The sequence below is a fragment of the Stylophora pistillata genome, chromosome 8, assembly GCF_964205215.1.
Source record: "Stylophora pistillata chromosome 8, jaStyPist1.2, whole genome shotgun sequence".
Taxonomy (NCBI): domain Eukaryota; kingdom Metazoa; phylum Cnidaria; class Anthozoa; order Scleractinia; family Pocilloporidae; genus Stylophora; species Stylophora pistillata.
This window is the reverse complement of record NC_142526.1, coordinates 11591510-11615795: the sequence shown is the minus strand read 5'-3', so window position 1 is coordinate 11615795 and position 24286 is coordinate 11591510. Positions and strand designations below refer to the sequence as shown.

General features: G+C 38.6%; 2 protein-coding genes across 2 annotated transcripts; both read left to right on the top strand.

Moving 5' to 3' along the window:
• Positions 1-11028: 11028 nt before the first annotated feature.
• LOC148724987 (uncharacterized) lies at positions 11029-14540 on the top strand. Its single transcript, XM_088731419.1, has 8 exons — positions 11029-11163; positions 11734-12063; positions 12365-12411; positions 12666-12996; positions 13428-13459; positions 13650-13776; positions 14339-14421; positions 14495-14540. Exons 1-8 carry the CDS (start codon positions 11029-11031, stop codon positions 14538-14540), a joined length of 1131 nt encoding a protein of 376 aa, XP_088587545.1.
• A 6246-nt stretch (positions 14541-20786) lies between these two features.
• LOC148724986 (uncharacterized) lies at positions 20787-24286 on the top strand. Its single transcript, XM_088731418.1, has 8 exons — positions 20787-20921; positions 21492-21821; positions 22123-22169; positions 22424-22754; positions 23189-23220; positions 23411-23537; positions 24085-24167; positions 24241-24286. The coding sequence occupies exons 1-8, from the start codon at positions 20787-20789 to the stop codon at positions 24284-24286; spliced, it is 1131 nt and encodes a 376-aa protein (XP_088587544.1).

Sequence of the window (24286 nt, the reverse complement as noted above, 5' to 3'; positions counted from 1 at the left end):
CAAGGATATAGATAACATTGAACTGAAAATTTTCATAGCACAACAGAGGTCCTATGACAATTCCCGTTTCCGGAAAAGCATGCTTTCACGCAAGTCGGTATGAGGCTCGCAATTATGCGCATGCTCATTTCAGGATTCTCTTCGGCAAAAGAACTGGGCACTAGAGCAAATCAGAAAATTTCCGGATACGTGTGGACGGCTTAAAAACGATTCGAATACGCTGCGTGTGGACGCGAAAATTTTTATATCCGCAAAATAATTTTTGCGCAAAAAAAATTTCTGAATACGTGTGGACATGGCCTAAGTCATTGCACGGAAAATTAATATTTGGCAGAATCTTCGAGGATAAACGTGAAGTTTTGAGGAAAACTTCTCAGCCATACAAATAATTGCCGACATACCAGCAAGCCAGAAAATGGTTTATTTGTTTATTTCATAACCCTCTCATTTATTTCAACATCGTGCAAAAACTGCTCTAACAAAGCCAGTGTTGATATGTTGGCGGATGCGTAATCGTTGTCACTAGACTCTACTAAAGGTGTTTTGCTATCTTCCGTGTCAAATAGAAAAGATGAAAAGGACTAATGACTTTCATATATTCACATAAATATAATGACTTTCATGTATTCACAAACGTAGAGCTAAAAAGATAAAACTCGTGGGCTGGCGTTTTTCCGCTGGCTTTGTTTAATCAACGGAAATAATCAGAGGAAATACATTACAAATTTTGAGGACAACTTCTCAGCCAAGGACATTATCAGCCAGCATACCAGCCACAATAAACAATAATACAATAAATTCATCTGAAAAACCATAAATGAAAAACATGAATGATGCTGAGAATCATTTAGCTCTGATGACGAGCAATCTACGCACTCTCACTATGGTTAGCCAAATGTTGCAAAATTCAACAACTTGCATATTTTTATTCAACAGCTAATATTTATGCTCAACAAAATATATTTTTATTCAACAGTTTACAGTTATATTCAACATTTTATATTTATGTTCAACGACACGCATTTCCTTTCATATTCAACCAATATTATTTTCATTCAACAACAATATTTATTCAACTTCAGTAGCTATATTTATTTTACTCAACAAAATTAATTGTTCAACTTCAGTCCAAACTTTTTACTCAACAAAAACAATTATTCAACTTCTACCATGCATAGTTATTTAATGACATAACTTCTATTATGACTAAGTGTTCGAAAGTTCCCGGACATTCAAAATATCGTCAGTCATTCAACAAAATTCCCCGCCCCTACCCCCTAACTACCCCCAAACATGAAACCCATTCCTTCCAATACGAAGATTATGGTTCATTTGTTTCTCCTGTTTACCTTTGAGGCGCCATGGATGATTTGTTGCAACTGCGGACCTCTTTTTTCCCTTGTGAAAAGAAGACGAAGAAGAAGGAACCGGGGTGGCTGTGGCGGGAAAAGATGGAACGATACCCGGGGCGATAGAATTTGTCATCTCTCGGCTCGCAGATCTTGCTGAACTTGTTATAAGGTCGCGCGTTCTCATTAACAACGAGGTATTACTTCCCGATCGTTGAAGAGCGATCTCATTTCGAACACATTCTCTCACAATTTGTGTCAGTTCTTCCCTAACATCACGCCCTGATCCGTCTTCCGACGCCATCTCTACTCATGGGCGTTAATGGTCGGGGCACTGGGTCCGCAATACAGTGAATTTAACTGGGGACTGGACGGGGATTTTGTTGAATGACGATATTTTGAATGTCCGGGAACTTTCGAACACTTAGTCATAATAGAAGGTATGTCATTAAATAACTATGCATGGTAGAAGTTGAATAATTGTTTTTGTTGAGTAAAAAGTTTGGACTGAAGTTGAACAATTAATTTTGTTGAGTAAAATAAATATAGCTATTAAAGTTGAATAAATATTGTTGTTGAATGAAAATAATATTGGTTGAATATGAAAAGAAAATGCGTGTCGTTGAACATAAATATAAAATGTTGAATATAACTGTAAACTGTTGACTAAAAATATATTTTGTTGAGCATAAATATTAGTTGTTGAATAAAAATATGCAAGTTGTTGAATTTTGCAACATTTGGCTAACCATATCTCACTGATGTGTTGATATAACTTTCCTATAAATTCAAGTAGATAAAAAATTTGCGTTATATAAACACTGAAGGAATAACTGTCACGATGTAAGGTAGTTGCCTTCACGAAAAGAAATGATTTTAATTTCAAAAACAGCCGAACAATACGTTTTGTCAAAATAAACAGACCGACCAGAATAGCAACAAATTATGCTTAAAATGCAGAACATGATTCGTTAACTGCTGACAACGTCAACGTTCATAGTTGATCTAATATGATCTTAAGTTTATTTTCACGGTTTGGGAGAAGACATTTCCGTCAAGCAACGGCTAAGATAAATTGAGACAAGCCCGCACTTTACTGACAATAGAAGTCACTATGTCAACGTGACATAGCTTTCAACGGGGCTTTTGCCGCTTCGACGTAGGAAACAACGTTGTTGTCAGTCGAGGTGAAGTGATTCCGGACTAATTGTCCACGGTTTTATAGGTTAATTGTGAATTTTAATGAACGGAATCATTCAACCGTAAGTAGCAGAACAGTTCAAATTATAAATAATGAACAGACTCATTCAACCGTAAGTACCAGAAAAGCTCAAAATATATATAATGAACAGAATCATTCAACAATAAGTACCAGAAAAGCTCAAAATATGTATAATGAACAGAATCATTCAACAATAAGTAGCAGAACAGACCAGAAGAGAGACCCAGCGGAGACGCCGAACCTCTGTAAAAAAAAAAAAAAAAAAAAAAAAAAACAATTGAGTGACTTTTATGGTTGGTCTGTTTATCTTTTATCTTAATTTTCAAGTAATACTTACACACAAATATTATTTCCGTTGGATATATCTGAATAAATGTTATCGTTTCAATTGAGCTTGGGACCGAAGGAAGACGATCTACAAATATTCCTTCCCATTGTCGTACTTTTGCCTTTTTCGAAAAATTGTCAATAACAGCAGTAATTGCGACAGGGGCTCACTTAATTTCATTATATTTCACCAGTTGCAGCGCTTGATTAGCTTTTAGCAATTACTAGCTTGACTAGGCATGAACTCACACATGATGACAGTATGATATCTTGCTGTTATGCAAACGTCGTCTTATGTAATGAACGTCTTATGTAACAGAAAATAGATCTAATGTTTACTGATAGGATTTTTGCGACTAGAATTAACACAGTTTAAAAATTCATTGGATATTCTCGAAGTCTTCATAACAAGGGACAATGGTAAAACCGCACTTGAAATCAGGGGAATCCCCGGACTGAATGTCTTGTATTTATATTAAATTACTTATCAGTCCACGTGTCTGGGGCAGGCTATTGATCACTAAAAATGGACCTCGATTCAAACGGACTCATCGAAATGAAAATAATATAATTTTCAAAACGTAGAAGGTCCTAGACAGGGGTTGACCGCTAACCACAAATTGTCGCTCGTTATTCTGTGGTGAATGAACAACCGATTTGACCAATTGTGCACTGATGATATGATGGCTGTGTGTATTGTTTCAGGTGGGCTATGATAATCATTTGTCGATTAACATGACACAATTCGTTTGTGTTGAAAATAGGCGTTTTAGAAAATATCATGAAACGTTTCCGACGGAATTCAGCTATCATCAGGATAAAAACTACAGTGTTGGTGTTCCAACACAGATATAGTGTTCAAGGTGACTTCCTTGGGGAGCAGTTGTGGAATATTGCTTACTGTTTGGGTGAAAATCGTACGCTTTGGATTCCTATGAAGACAATTGCAAACAAGAACGTGGCAGAAATTGTACGCTTTTGTGTTCATTTTTTTTTCTGTTCTTAGTTGTGAGGGTGAGACTGACAATATTTGTGGTATGTGATGTTTTATTGAGGTTCTAACGGAAATCATAGGATGAAATTGCTTGGTAAGCCAATGTCATTTTCCTGTGTCTCCTTGTCCACCACGCCAGATTACACTTTTTTCTACATGTCACGGGATTTTCGTTAATTGATTTTTTTTCAATTTCAACAACGCTTGACGTTAGCTAATCAAGACATTACAACGAATAGCTCACATGTACGCATTTGCGCGTATGGTGGACTATCGAGTTGCACTTGACAGAAAAAATTAAACAATACTTGAACATTTTGGTACAGTTGGTTGGCGCTCTGACCACCGCTCGAAACACCTGGGACTAATACTAAAACTGAGCAACGGTAAGTATACATATATTGTCAACATGATCGGAGGGAATTTCCCACTGATTACTTACTAAAAAGAAATGTCTAAAAAGGTAGTAGTATCGCCTATTCTGGGAAGCAAACTATTACGGCATTATTTACAATGAATAAATTTAAAACCGTTGCTGAATATTTTTTAGATTAATCCTAATAACGAGCAATCTACAAACAGTTACTATTGTGTAAGGAGCTGTCCAAGAAAAGAAAATCGTATAATTTCGTTATCAGAGAAATAAAGGTATAAAATTTAAATGTCGGATGATCGTTTCGTAAAAAAGTAACGATTTAACTTTTAAAGTACCCTGATCATGAGTTGTCTTACATCTAGTTTGCGATATTTAATATTCTTAGGGTAGGAAATGTATTTCGAGTGACATCGCATGTCGTGCATTAACTTGTGACCATTCCAGAAAAACTTGTTTTGCCTGTTTTCATCCTGTTAAATGCTTAATCCAGACTCTGGACGCGCCAGGTTTAGGATTGATCTTGTTTTTGCAATGAATTTTCATAAACTAGCGCTTTGATATCTCGCGAGTTGAAAAAGTCATCAATGACCGTGTTTAACTCATTGGAGTTTATCGGAGTCTCCTATTTCTAAAAAGGAAATTGGTTTCAGTCATCGAAATGTTTGAGTTGACGTTCATGGTTAAGGTTGATCGAAGAAGGGAAGGCAATAATGGATCGAATTATGGAATTATTTTCGAAAGGCCGAGCGAGAGATGGAAAAATCGGTACTGTTCTGTTACTTTATCTTTTCTTAAATACTTCTGCAATCCTTGACTGTTATTGTCCATAAGTGTGGCTGTAAGTAATGACTTTCATAACAAAATTTATGCCACTCATTGTGAACAAACTGGTGCCTTAGAATATAATTATTAAGGCTTCCATGATGTTTCCTTTAAAGTTTAACATGAAAACTAACAAAGTGGCACGTGTTTACTGGAGCTAAAGCAAGGCTCAGGAGGCGAATGTGAGGAGCCGGCACTTTTCGTTTCTCTCTCGGGCATCAAATTCTCTCCTGTTCGTTCCATATTTAGACAACTATGCAATTAATAATTTTGCTCAGAGTGATTTCGCGATAGCGGCGTTTATTAGTAAAGGGGTGCTTGTCAACAACAACAACAACAAAAAAAAACTCAAAGGGGGGGGGGTGCTTATTAGAGAAGGGACGCTTATTGGAATGAGGGCGCTAAATCGAATCACTTCCCTGTGGTCATATTGACAGACGGCCGCACTAGACGGGAAAGCATTTGGTTATCAGCCATGATCTCGTTGTGCGCGGAATGATTAATGCAGGATGTTTATTTAATTGGAAAGCTGGCTAAATAAAGCAATCAACTGCATATTGTGCAAGCGGGATCAGGTCGACTTCCAAACTTTTCTTGTGTTTTCTAACTCCCTGCGTGGGTTAAACTGATAGAAAGTGCGGTCTATTACTTTTTCAAGATAACCTTCAATTTCCTATGGGTTTACCAGCGCATTAAGAAATCAGTACGCTCGTAGTATACGGCTACAATCTTGGCCGACCGGTGCAAGCCCTCGTTACCCTTATCCAGAAGGCATACTTGCCGGCGGTAGTAATGGTAGGGTCAATAAATACTATATCGCCATTATGCAATCTCGAGCCCAGGGTCATTTTGGCTTCTTCTCGGCAGGATGACCATACCGCTGACAAGGAGCCAAAATGACCGTGGACTCGAGACCACTTACAGATTCATACGTTACAGATTCGCCCTTACGTGTGTAGGTCTTAGCGCCATCAACTGCTCTTTCTTTACAAAGCCGCCTGAAATCGGAAATTTTCTTCAATGAGACTCTGACAAGATTTTTTTCAAAATCCAAACTTGTTGCTAAAGCTACGGCTGCTTATGACGGAAGATAGTAACATAGTTTTCAGCTCCTTTCCTGGCTATTGCATCGTACTGTGGTAGGCTTTTGGAGGTGAAAGAAATTGGTTTTAGTCAACTGATGTATTTTCTTTTTCTAAACGATCAGGACTCTCACTCATCCACGTACATACCTCTACTCAAATTTTCCGGTTTGCCCTTGGTGTTGTTCGTTGGCACAGGTAAATCTCTTTGCGATCTTAATAATTTTTAGTGTGTCTGTAATCGATTTGCAACTTACTTTCATTTTGTCAGGCACAGTCTAAAATCTTTTATCTAAGCATTCGGTTGGGTACTCACACAGAAAATTAAATCATGTCTAATTTCCTAGAAACGCTGTCTTATTTAATGCAGAAGCTATGCAGTTCGAGCTTCTGGAACACATGCTGGAGCTGTTCCAAAAAAGCGCCATGTTGATAAAAAGATTTCAGGAAAAGTCACGAGATTTACATTTTTTGTTCTATGCGAGGGCTAATGTCGATAGCAAAACGTGAGGCGACTGTGTCCTCAATGGAGGGCATAAAGTAAGATATGGACTGGACTGGACTATTTTTTGGACGATCTTTTGGACAATTTTTTGGACTATGTTTTGGACGATTTTTTGGACGATTTTTCGGACCATTTTATAAGGGGAAAGGCACAACTTTAGTACCCAAGGAGGGGTGGGTGCAGTCGACAAGTACTGAGGGAGGGGTGGGGGAAGAGTGTTATTACTCAGGGAGGGCTGGTAGGTGGTTGTAATTGTAAACACTACTGGTTAATGGGGCTTTTACTCGATCGTAATAATTATTTTAATCGGTTTTTTGACTGACTTCTCCTATATCAACATTTTGCGCTGGGCCGCGGCGTTTCTTTAATTTTTTAGCCATGCAAAAGCGAAACTGCCACGTAAACTCTGGACTTTAAATCTCATTGAAAATATCGCGTTTACGATCCTCCAATGTTGAGTTACCAGTCTGGCATAGGTTATGCGTGTGCCTTTCGAGACGACTTATGCACCATATTTTTTCTTTTGTGTAATTACCAGATTTATCTATCTTTCTATTCGTTTTAAGAACATCAAATTTCCGCGGGGCAACTATCAGCCGATAGTTCCTCGACAGAAACACCCTTCTTTAACTAGGTATTACGGTGTAGTGCGAAATTCTGTGATCTTGTCTGATATGATCACTGACAAAAGGAAGATAGATAAATTCAGTAATTACATACTGTATACACAAAGGAAAACGTGAAGCAACTGATAGTGCACACACAAGTCGACTGAAAAGGCACACGGATAACTCAACAGTGGAGAATTGTAAACGCAGTATTTTAAATATAAATTAAAGTCCAGTGTTTACAAGTCGACTCAAAAGGCACACTGATAACTCAACAGTGGAGGATCGTAAACGCAGTATTTTAAATATAAATTAAAGTCCAGTGTTTACATGGCAGTTTCGCTTTCGCATGACGGAAATTCCGAGATCTCGTCATCAATGACAAAAGGAAGAGAGATACTGGTAATTACACACTGTATACACGTTTTTCGAGGTGTGCGTTTTCGAGGCGTGCGGTCTGCGCTTTGCGTTTTCGAGGTCTGTGTTAACGAGACATCTGAGAGAATATTGCTTTGTACCAAAAATGATTTCATATAGTAAACGCACAAACGTTAAAATTGCAATAGCGCTTGTGAATTCTATATTTGCGGCTAAAGTCAAGGGCCAAGGAACGGAAATTCTGTGATCTCGTCTGATAACATCAATGACAAAAGACAGATAGATAAATCTGGTAATTGCACAAAGGAAAAATGATGGTGCATAAGTTGACTCAAAAGGCACACGCTTAACCTTTGCCAGACTGGTAACTCAAAAGTGGAGGATCGTAAACGCGATATTTTCAATAAGATTTAAAGTCCAGTGTTTACGTGGCAGTTTCGCTTTCGCATGGCTAAAAAATTAAAGAAGCGCCGCGGCCCAGCGCAAAATGTTGATGTAGAAGAAGTCAGTCGAAAAACCGATTGAAATAATTTTTACGATCGAGAAAAAAGCTCCATTAACCAGTAGTGTTTACAATTACAACCACCTACCACCCCTCCCTGAGTAATAAAACTCTTCCCCCACTCCTCCCTCAGTACTTATAGACTGCACCCACCCCTTCCTGAGTACTAAAGGTGTGCCTTTCCCCTTATAAAATGGTCCAAAAATCGTCCAAAAAATCGTCCAAAAATAGTCCAAAAAATCGTCCAAAAAATATTCCAGTCCAGTCCATATAATACCCTATGCCTCAATTGAGTGTTTTTGTTTGCCTAACCTCATCCGCCCACACGCTTCACTAGGCCGACGGTAAAACAATTAATTAAACAATTAAACAAAAAAAAGCGCAACAAAGGATCGGCTTGGAGTCATAAGAGAAGAGAAGGAGACAAGTGGACCATCATGTTCTACTCGTTAAAGAAAACATTAGAATAGTTTTAGACGCATGAATATATGAACACAGATTGTGGTAATTACTCTACGATTTTGAGTCACATGCTTTGACAGCCAATTAACAATCATTCATTCTGCGTGAAGAAATTTCTGAATCAAAACAAACGTAATTACCACGCTGCAATATTTGTTGTAATGCTTCGTTGAGTTCTTGAGGCTGATTTTGAGCGGTTTATTACCATAAAGAAATTTATGTAAACAAAACAAAACAAAACGAAAACGTTATTAGCCAAGGGCTAGATGTTAGGAGGGATTTCAACGGTAGTCTGGCAAAAAGAGCGTGTGGCATCAGTTTTGTGATCATTCTCTTTATTATATTCTTGAATTGTATGACACATTTTCAGTGAATGATTTACTTGGCAGCAGTAATCATGAGAACACATTTTTTAAACTGCTGTTCAAAAATGTTTGAAAATGCCGTGAAAACAAAGATCGCAGCCGTGTGTTGCACCGCAATGATTTTAGTACATTACGATGTAATTGTTATGCTAAATGAGAGATAATTGATGAGAAATTGTGCTGTGCTAAGCGTTAAGTTTTTTGTAACCGGATTCCGACATAAACAAGCTGTAATCCTCAATAAACCTTTATCAGGTGATCACCAAAAAAAACTTGACTAACTTTAGGTTTCATGATTATTTGACGATGTTATAATAATAATAATAATAATAATAATAATAATAATAATCGTTTATGCAACCTCTTTGCAGCCTACACTGAATTACAAGGCAGGTAATTAATTACAAATACTTCTACGTTACACCTAAATATAACTACGTTACACCTAAATATAACTACGATAGATATCAATTAAATGTAAATATTGAATACTATGTAAATATTAAATAATATGAGTATTAGGACGAATGGTAATTCGGTATTTTAAACGTGTTTCTGGTATTTTATGGTGCAAAAATGTCTGAATCTATTAGTTCTTGGAGAGGCAGGTACAGAAACAGTTTCTCCTGTCCTAAGGGCATATGGTCTTGTGAATGCACAACGCGGCACTTTCGTAGTAGGTCGGAAGAGGAGTGACTTCGTCTGAGGAATGTTATGTTAAGGCCAAGTAGTCTTGTCTGTTATGTGGGATCACAAACTCTTTATCTATATATATATATCAGCTTTTGAAAATTAAAGATTTGTTAAAACATTTTACAATAAAAATCTGCGATAAAATATTGGAAAACATTATACGACGCTTTGATGTTTCCAGAACGTCATTATCAAGTGAGTTAGTTTTAATTTATCAAGTGACTTAGTTTTGTTATTTTATTCTCACTTGATAATGACGCTCTGGAAACGTCGAAACGTCGTGTAATGTTTTCCAATATTTTATCGCAGATTTTTATTGTAAAATGTTTACGATAAACGGGCCAAAGTTAAGTTGAGTTACCTGAATCTACGATCAATGATATCGTTCATCAAATCGCTGGCAGTCCCCGTTGACGATTTGGAGCAGTTTCTCGTCTCTCGACACGAACAAGCCTCTTAATTCTTAATAAAGCAGAGGCTTTTTGAATTGCTACATAACAGATCCTTTATTGACTAAGCTTGTTCGATCAAGATGGCTGGATATCAGCCTAGTTCTTTTGTTATGCTGGAAATGGCGATCAGTACTAGTTTTCTCGTAAATGAGGTTGATGTAAGTATGCAGTTTAAGTATACAACTACACTCCGTAGGGTACAAGTAACGCCCAAGGCGAGTACAGATATCTTGAGGTATTTGTACTCCAGCGCACCGGTTATAAAGGTTTTCTCGCATCGCGTGAGGGAAGAATCGGATTGAAGTTACGAAAAAAATGGCGGATAATTTAAGTTATTTTCTGACGACGAAGAGTCGGAATGGCCGGCAAATATTAACACAAGTCTATTAGATAAATCGAACGAAGGGAAGCAGTTAGACGACCATGAAATTTCATCAAAGAAGACGAAAACTGACCTTAATGTTTGGACTTGGTGGACTCTAGCTTGACTAGGCATGAAGTCGCAAATAAAGATTTCGTGCTGTTATTCAAGGGTCGTGTTTTATAATGTACTCATACAGGAAATAGATTTAACCTGAATAGACGTTTACAAGGCAAATGGGAAGTGACCCTGAGGGCCACGAGAGCGGGTTTTCCCTGTTGCCCGTTATGGTGGTAGTTAAGAATCCTTTCATTATCTCCTTTTTTCTTGTTAGGGAATCGTTCAATGCCAAATATTTCAAACTTCAACCTTTCGATTAACGCGTGAGAAAATCGTGACTGCAAATGGTGGAAGTTGGTGTTTGAGAGCAATTAATGTTGAGGGAAAATTATTGCCAGCTACTTTTATTTTTTCTACTCTGCTTTCTGATTGTACAGCATTGGTTTCCTTAAGTTGCAAATAAATGTGTCATGGAAAACGAAGCTAATGGATTAGCAGACTCGTTCGTGGCCAGACACACTACAGACCTTGCTTTACTCTTGGAGCTGCTTTCTCGTAATCAAAATGGTCCACGCCGTGACCAAGTTACAGAGATGGGGGCAGAGGTAAGACAGTTTGAATATAATACAGCCTTTGAATGAGGACTGTTTAGCTTTTAAAACAGGGACTGACATTGCTTGTCTGGGACAACGCGACCGATCGGCTCGGGTACGAAAGGAGTTGTAAAAGTGATTCAACAAGCTTGAAGCTGAGATCGAGGCTTTCGTTGGCTGCGACGTAAAAATTGGAAAAACAATCAGTCAAAATAATCCGGCTAATTCAATCACACAAGCTCGGTAAATTTTTATTCCCTATATGACAAAAGGTACTAAAGGGAATTGCAGAATAATCGCACGAAAATTGTTGTTGTTTTTGTTGTTTAAGACTGTTCCCTAGAGGTGCTTTGCGATATATGAGCAGAAAAAATACTGCTAATTTTCTTTTTAACGACACGGCTCATAGATTTATGAAGTGTCTAAAAACGCTTCAAGCAATTTTGTTTTTAAAATTGTAGCATCAAAACGAGCATTCCAAGCGACTAAAATGGGTCGACAGCGCCCTCTTGAGGAGCTAACCAATCTGTATAACAAATATTTTTGAAAATCATCTTAGCTTATGTTGTTTCATTTTTCCAGGTTTTCGGAAGCTTATTTGCATTGTTTCCACAGAACATAAGATCCTGGAATGTTGAGTCTTTAGAGTTCACCAACAACAGTCCCCTTGCATTGCTGCAAGGAATTGTTAGAGCAACAATCCAAATGAACAGAGTAATGCGGGAAAGAGAACAGTGGGAATTGGAACGGGTACAACTTCGAATGGATCAGGACAGAAGGGAAAAAGAGATTAGAATAAGAGGAAATAGAGAAATGAGAGAAAGAGAGAGAAGAGAGATAAGAAGATCTGGAGCATGGAGAGAGTGGCAGGGGGCTGTTCCTGGACCTTGGTGCTCATGCAGCCTTGATGAGGTGACTAACATGTCCCAATCAGTGTTTATTTTCGTATCAATTGATCAGTAAATCGTCCTTCCTTGCCTTGCTCGGGGAAAGTTGCGGCAGGTTCAACGGACTAACGGCGGTGTTTAGAAGTAATTAAACTACGAACCGACAAATGAGAAAGAAAGTAGCTATGAAATAGAGAGAATTTGAATAAAAATGGTAACAAAAGTAATAAAATTTCTGTCGATCCCATTTTCCAAACTCCAGTTACTTCAGTTCTGACTGTTGTCCATCGTTACTTCTTTTCACACCCCTTATTTCCTTTTTTCAGTTTGTAAGAGACACAATTTGCAGAAGATGTGACAGACAGAGATACTTGTAAGTCCTTATCACTGCCCAGCTCACTAGTTAATAATGATTCGAATTCTCATTATTCAGCAAAGTCGATGTCACAGTTTCAGGAGGTAATTTTTGCAATTTTCAATGTGCTTGAGTTTATGATTCCAAAAGGAAAGTAGTCTGTTGGCGCCAGTTAGGTAAAGTAGCAACGTTATGGGTACATTTGAACGTAGGAGTTCTGGCAATAGTGCACTGTACTAAAGAAGTGATCCTTTTGCTCTTATCGCTAACAGAGAAAAAAACAATGTTGTTACCAATGAAGAAGAATATTCTGGCCAACGTTCTGGTCAGTCCGGCGGCTTAGTGACGAACAGAAGCTATGGCAGCTCTCTGCTTGAATCGGAACAACGTGAGGAAGAAACGCGCGCCATGGGGGAAAGAGTGCTGAGGGAGAGAGAAAGGGAAGAGTTTGGTCGGGATATTGAAAGAAAAGAGCAGGAAATCCGAGCAGAAAAAATACGGAAGAAGAGAGAAAGGGAGGCAAGAGAACTCCCACAAGTCAGCATGTGGCCTCAGCAACCTTTTCCTGCCCTTTTGTGTAACTTTAGTGAGCAGGGTGAGGAGGTAAGTTAACTAAAGGACCGGTCATTATATATCGTCTGGGGAGGAGGGGTCAGGGGAATCTCGATCCCATGGTTTCAGGATCAGTCGTCGATAACAAAGGCAACGAGGGGGAACTCTAGAAAATTGAATGCCAATGAGGGGGGGAATATTAGAATACTACAAAAACTTGGGGGAAGGAAGGGAAGTAGATTTTATTGTTACACAAAACCTTCTAGCTAAGGCGATAAGTAATTACCGGTTTCTAGGGGCCACGCCGGATAAGCGAAATGGAAAATATTTTTTACACGTCTTGATAGCCGCCATGTTTACATATTTGCATGCACGAGTGGCCAGAACAGGAGCGTTCTATTTGCAACATGTATATTAGAAATGAAAAATTTTCTTTTAACAAAATTCGATCAACGTAAACAAGGATTTTTATTTCATTTTAGAATTTAAGAGGCGAGGGTTCTGGAAGACAGAGGTAAGTAAAAGCTGGTTAATTTACTGTAATATGCGCGCTCTTTTGTCTCCTTTGGCTGTATAAGTCTTTTCTTTTCAGTCTGGCCCATGCTAAAGGTTAATTAATCATTTTGTTCATTATCATCCTGTTTGGAAAGAAGGATTTTTTTTTTCATAATCGAGAAGATAAATATATCTCCTTCCTCGTTTAGAATTTCAATGGGTCAACCTTCACATCACGACATTTCCAAATGCGATGTTTTTGGGAACAAACGGATTCAAGGAAAACCCAAATGCTTTCCAGAGTCGGGACACGATGAGTGTTGCATCTGTTTAGAGGTAATGACCCTGACTTTAGCAACTGCTGCAAAGCATGATCGGTAAACGCATTTGAGAGTCATTATTGGCGTTTAGGAGGCTAGATGGCTAATAGAGCAAAAATACTCAATAAAACGTTCTACGTAAGCTGTTCCCTTTACGTGTAAAACGAGTCAAATGGCAGTGCCACAAAACTATTATTTCTAACACATGCACTTTATGAACTTCAACCACCGGTGAATTAATTAAGCAGTTCCATGTAAGAGTGATGGGCCGTTATACCATCATATTGCCTTTCTTAGAGGAGCCAATTTTTTGACATTATTCAGCGTCAATGTCAACACTTATCGATAGCTTAGCCCTTCGTTATCATCCTTTAATTTTTTGAAATCATCCAATCGATCTCTCAAACGAAGAACTAATCGTTACCTTGACCCCCACAGTGACGTCCGCTGCCTTTGTCACGACACCACAGTAATGCTACTGTCATTTTGAGGACTGCATCAACATAATGACTACGTGTGAGTCCATGGAAAAGTTAATAAAGTTGTTTTCCCCTCTAACTTCTTGCTCTTATCCTCAGGACGCGTTCAGCGGCTGTCAGATCCTGCCATGCTCCCACAAGGTTCACAGAGAGTGTGTCATTGCCATGATACAGAATAGCGTGTAAGTACACCTTAAAAGTCCTCACACTACGTCAGATTCCGTTTATTTCAATCTCTTTTCATTTTTCTTTCAGCCGCAGCTGTCCCATTTGCCGTCAGCCGCTGTTTGGTTCGATGTAATACACCAGTAGACAGTCTGGATTGATTACCAGACTTAAATGTTCTGGTAGTTAAACTGATTGAAAGTTATTTTTAATTAGATAAAGAATACACACGAGTTATGCAACGCTATCTTGTGTTTCTGTAAACCATGGAAATGCCACGAGACTCTTTTAATTTTTCGGGATGGACATGCATTGGGGTATTCAGTAGTGTACCACGTGAGAGTATGCCATCTGAAAGGAAGTACAGTTGTTAACACAGTCGATACGACAACTTTACGCAGACTTTATTTTAAATGACCTGGAACTGCCACGGTATTGTGTAAGGTCACCGCTGAAAACGTATTCAAAATTGAAACACTTTTGTATTCCGATTGAATGTATGTATTCTACGCTGTCATGAAGTGTAGGTTAGGGTTGCGTTTCGAAAGAAAACAAAGAGTTTTTTTTGGTTGTGCTTGATATTAGTATTGATTGGACTGGGAAATTCCATAGAAAAATGTAAATAATCATACATTTCCATTGAGACTTTGTGCACAATTGTAAAATATATGGGGGAGATGATGAAAATCTCTCAAAAGAAGGAGGATCAACGTGTTTGTTTCCAGTGGTACGGGGCTGACAAATGCGCACGATTCTCTCGCATATGTTTATAACATGCAAACCCAACTCTGGGCAAAAAAGGACTCTGCTTTTTTAACCTTTTAACCTTCCTTTCCCTATTCACGCAAAATCTACCTAAGTCCCACTAATTAAACACTTATGAGTCATAATAATCAAGAGATTATAAATTTTAATTTGCCTTCTCTTGTGATAATTTATTTTTTTATGTATTCTAATAACTTGATTTTCTTCTAATCATTTCAAAACTGACAGAGATGTAACACGTCGAAACATGTTTTGTGAGTGAACAAATTTTGCAATCTTTTCCTCTTGAAATCCTCTTTTCCTCTTTTTCTCTTGAAATCGATCCCTCCTCCTTGAAAATTAATCTGCAGACGATTTCCTATGGTGTCCCTTTATACTCTGACTGCGATGACTGATCACCCCTCCCTTTCTTCCCCCTGAAAACCATGGCATTCACCAAAACAAATCCTCCGACCCCTCACGGCCGGGCGAATAAATTTTGACAATTTTGACTGGTTCCATAGAATTCTCTGTCGCCACAGTATCCTTTTCCTAGTCTGAGCGATCTCAACTTCTTTCTTGGCAAGTATTTCCGTGACATTACAGTCGGCACAATAAGCTCCAGTCTGGACCACGCTTAGGGACTAGATCGGGGATCGTGATGTAGAGTGATTTTACACAAAGTAATCCCTGAACAAAGGCAGTCTGGGCATAAACTCGATGAAAAATTAGATGACGATGCTATGAGTTTAACGTGTTAAACAATAGTCTCTGTCTGTAGGGGGCTTAGAAAAGAAGCGCTAGGAAGAGGAGGAGAGAGAGAGAGAGAGAGAGGGAAAGAGAAAAGGGGGGGAGGGGAGGGAGGGGGCAGCCGGAAGGTTTAGCCGTAGAGGGAAAAGGACGTTTACACCATTCAGGTTGTCTCACAAAGAAAAGTGGTCGAACTTGAACGACGATATCTGACTTAACAAATAAAAGCAAATCTGTGCGCTGAATGGGGTTTTTGCTATGGCAGTTTGCCCAATTGAAGATTAGATCGAGTGTTGTTGGCTTCGGGAAAATATCCGGGCTTCGCGGAAGTAAGTTATTCGCGTCTTAGTAACAATTGTCGTGAGCTTGTTTCACCCACCGAAGCTAAAAGTATACATCGCTACAGAGCTCAAGGTAATCATTCCAATTATTCTCGTTAAAGTCTATGATGGTTTGGCTGTAAACTTACAACGCGTTTGTAGTCAAGATAATTTAGTGCGTGTGGATGCATGAAAAGAAGGTCTCTTTCTAATTTAAAGAAATGCATCATCGTTTATAAATGTTTAATGATGTTTGAGTAAACAGGGGTGCTATACCTCGTATCTCGGACTAAGATGAAAACGAAAAAACACTGTTAACGAAGAAATTATAAACTGGTCGCTTTCATGTCGACAAGCACAGTTGTTAAGCGTCTCAATTGTTTTTCTCGTGCAGAAAGCCAGTCTTTGTCCATTTTGACCGCGTAGCATGGTTGATTTATAAAGAATTAGGCGCAGGCTTGATTACAAAGAAGTTGTCACAAGTCGACATGTGGGACGAACAGTTAAAACGCCTAACCCAGCAGAAAATGATCGAGCAGCGAGGTGTAACTGCTTGGACTGCAACTAAAATGAGTCTTAAAGTAAAAAATACCAGCCCATCAAATGACGATCGTTTGCAAAATTTTGGAAACAAAGAAATTGGAAGTTTTGAACGTGGGAGAAGCAGTGGGGTCAACAATATGGCAGGAACCCTAACTCGTCTCAAATAATTTTTCTCTGTGTTTTTTTTTATTCGCCTTATGATACTCATTAGAAGCGTCCATTGGAGAAAAAGGCACCTAAACCCAGCATCTTTTGCGAGACTGCAATTGAATTAAGGCGCCCGCCATTAAAGGAAGGCTTGCGATGAAGAGAGAGGAACTCTTCTCTTTACAAGCTACTGCATGTCTCTGTGATGTTATACTGTGTTCAATAGCACAAGAAGTTTTACAAAATAAGGTCATAACCCTTTGAAATGTATACTTTACTCAGATAAGTACTTTTTCTTTCGTCCATGTGATATCTTTCACACCTTCAATATCAGAACCTTTGTCACGAACCTACCGTGAACTAAATATCAGTTCAATCCAGTTTAATCTGGTAAAGCAAAAATTTTCCTGAGGTGCTTTAGATGATTAAAGGGGGGGGGGGGGGGGTCCGTCAGCAGCAGCTTCCGAAAAAGGTCTTGCGACTGAGGCAACCCGTGAAATCCAGATACAGACACCTAAATATCATAATTATTGCATGATGGATCATTGAGTAGTGCAGGAAAAACGCAGAGATCAGTTCTTTAGTATCATTTTATATCCGAGAAGCTGGGCTTAATGAAGATCCCGACCTACAACGTATTTACTCTTCATCGCTTTTCGAAAAGCTTCCGGACTGAGCCGAAGAAGAGGCAACGTAAGCTGTTTTTCTTATGACTTTTAAACTGCTACGTCAAGAATAACTTCCGCTCAGTATTTTAAAAATAATCTCTAAAAGATAATATACATGCCGGTCTGAGACCATTTTGAGCTAATCATGTGCACAATCAATCATCAATACTTACACAACGCCTGATGGGTTGTCAATAACGCATTGTTACATTTAGATTTGTGGCGCTGAATAATGTCCACATGAGGGATATGAGATAGAACAACGTTAACGCTACTAAATACTGAAGGGTGAGGTCTTTACCACTCGATTCAACGCACTTATCCATTAATTTCAGGTAAATCCGAGGCAAAACTGTAGTTTAGGGTTATTTAAATTTTTTTGCAGGAATTAGTGTGTTAAGTAATACTTGATTTTATTTCCTTGTTCTTTTAGCGAGAAATACAAACTTCGATTACATAATTTTGTATACGGCGCCTAAATTACGCACTAGATACCTCTAAGGCTACTTCTCAAACCGAACAAAGGTAAGTAGTTCCTTGCCAACAAGAAGTCAAACAATTGCATTCAGTTGCTGATAGGACATATTTTGAAAATAGAAGTGTCGCATTTTTCGGAGAGAAAAGAACTACGTGAGTATTTACAATAAATTAATTAAATAGTTGGGTTGTAAGGATAAAGTTAGTCCTGGTGGATTCGAATCTACTGATTTGTAAATAGATGACCAAAAAATTACACAAAATAATTTCAGTCTAAGAACACTAGATGCACGATGTAGAAATCCGTAGCCATCGATTTCGCTTAGTCTTATCAAAATTCTCATCGCTTTTGGGATCAGGGATCCAAATTTTGACTAAAATATCGGGATCATTCACGAAAACATATACCTCGGTACGACTCTGACGAATGGTATATTTGCTCTATCTGTCAGATCTTCCATGGGTTGCAGCTGATCGCAGCAATTATTTGAATGTTCGCTTTATCTGTCCGGCAGATCGTCCACGGGTCACAGTTCGATTGCCCTCTGTGTTAAGTCTTAAACAATTAAACAAAAAAAAGCGCAACAAAGGATCGGCTTGGAGTCATAAGAGAAGAGAAGGAGACAAGTGGACCATCATGTTCTACTCGTTGAAGAAAACATTAGAATAGTTTTAGACGCATGAATATATGAACACAGATTGTGGTAATTACTCTACGATTTTGAGTCACATGCTTTGACAGCCAATTAACAATCATTCATTCTGCGTGAAGAAATTTCTGAATCAAAACAAACTTAATTACCACGCTGCAATATTTGTTGTAATGCTTCGTTGAGTTCTTGGGGCTGATTTTGAGCGGTTTATTACCATAAAGAAATTTATGTAAACAAAACAAAACAAAACGAAAACGTTATTAGCCAAGGGCTAGATGTTAGGAGGGATTTCAACGGTAGTCTGGCAAAAAGAGCGTGTGGCATCAGTTTTGTGATCATTCTCTTTATTATATTCTTGAATTGTATGACACATTTTCAGTGAATGATTTACTTGGCAGCAGTAATCATGAGAACACATTTTTTAAACTGCTGTTCAAAAATGTTTGAAAATGCCGTGAAAACAAAGATCGCAGCCGTGTGTTGCACCGCAATGATTTTAGTACATTACGATGTAATTGTTATGCTAAATTAGAGATAATTGATGAGAAATTGTGCTGTGCTAAGCGGTAAGTTTTTTGTAACCGGATTCCGACATAAACAAGCTGTAATCCTCAATAAACCTTTATCAGGTGATCACCAAAAAAAACTTGACTAACTTTAGGTTTCATGATTATTTGACGATGTTATAATAATAATAATAATAATAATAATAATAATAATAATAATCGTTTATGCAACCTCTTTGCAGCCTACACTGAATTACAAGGCAGGTAATTAATTACAAATACTTCTACGTTACACCTAAATATAACTATGATAGATATCAATTAAATGTAAATATTGAATACTATGTGAATATTAAATAATATGAGTATTAGGACGAATGGTAATTCGGTATTTTAAACGTGTTTCTGGTATTTTATGGTGCAAAACTGTCTGAATCTATTAGTTCTTGGAGAGGCAGGTACAGAAACAGTTTCTCCTGTCCTAAGGGCATATGGTCTTGTGAATGCACAACGCGGCACTTTCGTAGTAGGTCAGAAGAGGAGTGACTTCGTTTGAGGAATGTTATGTTAAGGCCAAGTAGTCTTGTCTGTTATGTGGGATCACAAACTCTTTATCTATATATATATATCAGCTTTTGAAAATTAAAGATTTGTTAAAACATTTTACAATAAAAATCTGCGATTGAATATTGGAAAACATTATACGACGCTTTGACGTTTCCAGAACGTCATTATCAAGTGAGTTAGTTTTAATTTATCAAGTGACTTAGTTTTGTTATTTTATTCTCACTTGATAATGACGCTCTGGAAACGTCGAAACGTCGTGTAATGTTTTCCAATATTTTTTATAACATAACAAAAGTAAAGCGCGCGCTCTGATTGGTCAATTGAGCGTCCCCCATTTGCCCATGGGTGTACGCTGCTGACGTGAGCATATGCAAAGACTAGTTTTCCGCGCGCGCTTGTTTTTTTCTGGTCACCTAAGATTTGTTAAATAAAAGGGAACTCTTTAGCTACAATGTGTCAATGTTATGTTATGAAACAAATGGTAAACACCACAGCGTACACTATTGAGTTATGGATGCACTTGGGAGGTTTGCTAAGCACTCAAGAAGCTAGAGTCGCTCTCGGGTATCGCCTCGAGCGACTCTTACGCTTCTTTCGTGCTTAGCAACCTCCCGCGTGCATCCATAACTCAATAGTGTATGCTGTGGTGTTTACCATTTGTTAAATCGCAGATTTTTATTGTAAAATGTTTACAATAAACGGGCCAAAGTTAAGTTAAGTTACCTGAATCTATGATCAATGATATGTTTTCCCTGTTGCCCGTTATGGTGGCAGTTAAGAATCCTTTCATTATCTCCTTTTTTCTTGTTAGGGAATCGTTCAATGCCAAATGTTTCAAACTTCAACCTTTCGGTTAACGCGTGAGAAAATCGTGACTGCAAATGGTGGAAGTTGGTGTTTGAGAGCAATGAATGTTGAGGGAAAACTATTGCCAGCTACTTTTATTTTTTCTACTCTGCTTTCTGATTGTACAGCATTGGTTTCTTTAAGTTGCAAATAAATGTGTCATGGAAAACGAAGCTAATGGATTAGCAGACTCGTTCGTGGCCAGACACACTACAGACCTTGCTTTACTCTTGGAGCTGCTTTCTCGTAATCAAAATGGTCCACGCCGTGACCAAGTTACAGAGATGGGGGCAGAGGTAAGACAGTTTGAATATAATACAGCCTTTGAATGAGGACTGTTTAGCTTTTAAAACAGGGACTGACATTGCTTGTCTGGGACAACGTGACCGATCGGCTCGGGTACGAAAGGAGTTGTAAAAGTGATTCAACAAGCTTGAAGCTGAGATCGAGGCTTTCGTTGGCTGCGACGTAAAAATTGGAAAAACAATCAGTCAAAATAATCCGGCTAATTCAATTACACAAGCTCGGTAAATTTTTATTCCCTATATGACAAAAGGTACTAGAGGGAATTGCAGAATAATCGCACGAAAATTGTTGTTGTTTTTGTTGTTTAAGACTGTCCCCTAGAGGTGCTTTGCGATATATGAGCAGAAAAAATACTGCTAATTTTCTTCCTAACGACACGGCTCATAGATTCATGAAGTGTCTAAAAACGCTTCAAGCAATTTTGTTTTTAAAATTGTAGCATCAAAACGAGCATTCCAAGCGACTAAAATGGGTCGACAGCGCCCTCTTGAGGAGCTAACCAATCTGTATAACAAATATTTTTGAAAATCATCTTAGCTTATTTTGTTTCATTTTTCCAGGTTTTCGGAAGCTTATTTGCATTGTTTCCACAGAACGTAAGATCCTGGCATGTTGAGTCTTTAGAGTTCACCAACAACAGTCCCCTTGCATTGCTGCAAGGAATTGTTAGAGCAACAATCCAAATGAACAGAGTAATGCGGGAAAGAGAACAGTGGGAATTGGAACGGGTACAACTTCGAATGGATCAGGACAGAAGGGAAAAAGAGATTAGAATAAGAGGAAATAGAGAAATGAGAGAAAGAGAGAGAAGAGAGATAAGAAGATCTGGAGCATGGAGAGAGTGGCAGGGGGCTGTTCCTGGACCTTGGTGCTCATGCAGCCTTGATGAGGTGACTAACATGTCCCAATCAGTGTTTATTTTCGTATGAATTGATCAATAAATCGTCCTTCCTTGCCTTGCTCGGGGAAAGTTGCGGCAGGTTCAACGGACTAACGGCGGTGTTTAGAAGTAATTAAATTACGAACCGACAAATGAGAAAGAAAGTAGCTATGAAATAGAGAGAATTTGAATAAAAATGATAACAAAAGTAATAAAATTTCTGTCGATCCCATTTTCCAAACTCCAGTTACTTCAGTTCTGACTGTTGTCCATCGTTACTTCTTTTCACACCCCTTATTTCCTTTTTTCAGTTTGTAGGAGACACAATTTGCAGAAGATGTGACAGACAGAGATACTTGTAAGTCCTTATCACTGCCCAGCTCACTAGTTAATAATGATTCGAATTCTCATTATTCAGCAAAGTCGATGTCACAGTTTCAGGAGGTAATTTTTGCAATTTTCAATGTGCTTGAGTTTATGATTCCAAAAGGAAAGTAGTCTGTTGGCGCCAGTTAGGTAAAGTAGCAACGTTATGGGTACATTTGAACGTAGGAGTTCTGGCAATAGTGCACTGTACTAAAGAAGTGATCTTTTTGCTCTTATCGCTAACAGAGAAAGAAACAATGTTGTTACCAATGTAGAAGAATATTCTGGCCAACGTTCTGGTCAGTCCGGCGGCTTAGTGACGAACAGAAGCTATGGCAGCTCTCTGCTTGAATCGGAACAACGTGAGGAAGAAACGCGCGCCATGGGGGAAAGAGTGCTGAGGGAGAGAGAAAGGGAAGAGTTTGGTCGGGATATTGAAAGAAAAGAGCAGGAAATCCGAGCAGAAAAAACACGGAAGAAGAAAGAAAGGGAGGCAAGAGAACTCCCAGAAGTCAGCATGTGGCCTCAGCAACCTTTTCCTGCCCTTCTGTGTAACTTTAGCAAGCAGGGTGAGGAGGTAAGTTAACTAAAGGACCGGTCATTATATATCGTCTGGGGAGGAGGGGTCAGGGGAATCTCGATCCCATGGTTACAGGATCAGTCGTCGATAACAAAGGCAACGAGGGGGAACTCTAGGAAATTGAATACCAATGAGGGGGGGGGGATATTAGAATACTACAAAAACTTGGGGGAAGGAAGGGAAGTAGATTTTAATTGTTACACAAAACCTTCTAGCTAAGGCGATAAGTAATTACCGGTTTCTAGGGGCCACGCCGGATAAGTAAAATGGAAAATATTTTTTACAAGTCTTGATAGCCGCCATGTTTACATATTTGCATGCACGAGTGGCCAGAACAGGAGCGTTCTATTTGCAACATGTATATTAGAAATGAAAAATTTTCTTTTAACAAAATTCGATCAACGTAAACAAGCATTTTTATTTCATTTTAGAATTTAAGAGGCGAGGGTTCTGGAAGACAGAGGTAAGTAAAAGCTGGTTAATTTACTGTAATATGCGCGCTCTTTTGTCTCCTTTGGCTGTATAAGTCTTTCCTTTTCAGTCTGGCCCATGCTAAAGGTTAATTAATCATTTTGTTCATTATCATCCTGTTTGGAAAGAAGGATTTTTTTTTTCATAATCGAGAAGATAAATATATCTCCTTCCTCGTTTAGAATTTCAATGGGTCAACCTTTACATCACGACATTTCCAAATGCGATGTTTTTGGGAACAAACGGATTCAAGGAAGACCCAAATGCTTTCCAGAGTCGGGACACGATGAGTGTTGCATCTGTTTAGAGGTAATGACCCTGACTTTAGCAACTGCTGCAAAGCATTTGAGAGTCATTATTGGCCTTTAGGAGGCTAGATGGCTAATAGAGCAAAAATACTCAATAAAATGTTCTACGTAACCTGTTCCCTTTACGTGTAAAACGAGTCAAATGGCAGTGCCACAAAACTATTATTTCTAACACATGCACTTTATGAACTTCAAGCACCGGTGAATTAATTAAGCAGTTCCCTGTAAGAGTGATGGGCCGTTATACCATCATATTACCTTTCTTAGAGGAGCCAATTTTTTGACATTATTCAGCGTCAATGTCAACACTTATCGATAGCTTAGCCCTTCGTTATCATCCTTTAATTCTTTGAAATCATCCAATCTATCTCTCAAACGAAGAACTAATCGTTACCTTGACCCCCACAATGACGTCCGCTGCCTTTGTCACGACACCACAGTAATGCTACTGTCATTTTGAGGACTGCATCAACATAATGACTACGTGTGAGTCCATGGAAAAGTTAATAAAGTTGTTTTCCCCTCTAACTTCTTGCTCTTATCCTCAGGACGCGTTCAGCGGCTGTCAGATCCTGCCATGCTCCCACAAGGTTCACAGAGAGTGTGTCATTGCCATGATACAGAATGGCGTGTAAGTACACCTTAAAAGTCCTCACACTACGTCAGATTCCGTTTATTTCAATCTCTTTTCATTTTTCTTTCAGCCGCAGCTGTCCCATTTGCCGTCAGCCGCTGTTTGGTTCGATGTAA

Bases quoted from the DNA above. Each gene is read 5' to 3' on its own strand.
- LOC148724986 (XM_088731418.1), top strand. From the start codon at position 20,787: ATGGAAAACGAAGCTAATGGATTAGCAGACTCGTTCGTGGCCAGACAC. The intron at 23,221-23,410 runs GTAAGTAAAAGC...TTCCTCGTTTAG, and splicing joins GAGGGTTCTGGAAGACAGAG to AATTTCAATGGGTCAACCTT. The intron at 24,168-24,240 runs GTAAGTACACCT...TTTTTCTTTCAG, and splicing joins GCCATGATACAGAATGGCGT to CCGCAGCTGTCCCATTTGCC.
- LOC148724987 (XM_088731419.1), top strand. From the start codon at position 11,029: ATGGAAAACGAAGCTAATGGATTAGCAGACTCGTTCGTGGCCAGACAC. The intron at 11,164-11,733 runs GTAAGACAGTTT...TCATTTTTCCAG, and splicing joins TTACAGAGATGGGGGCAGAG to GTTTTCGGAAGCTTATTTGC. The intron at 12,997-13,427 runs GTAAGTTAACTA...ATTTCATTTTAG, and splicing joins TTAGTGAGCAGGGTGAGGAG to AATTTAAGAGGCGAGGGTTC.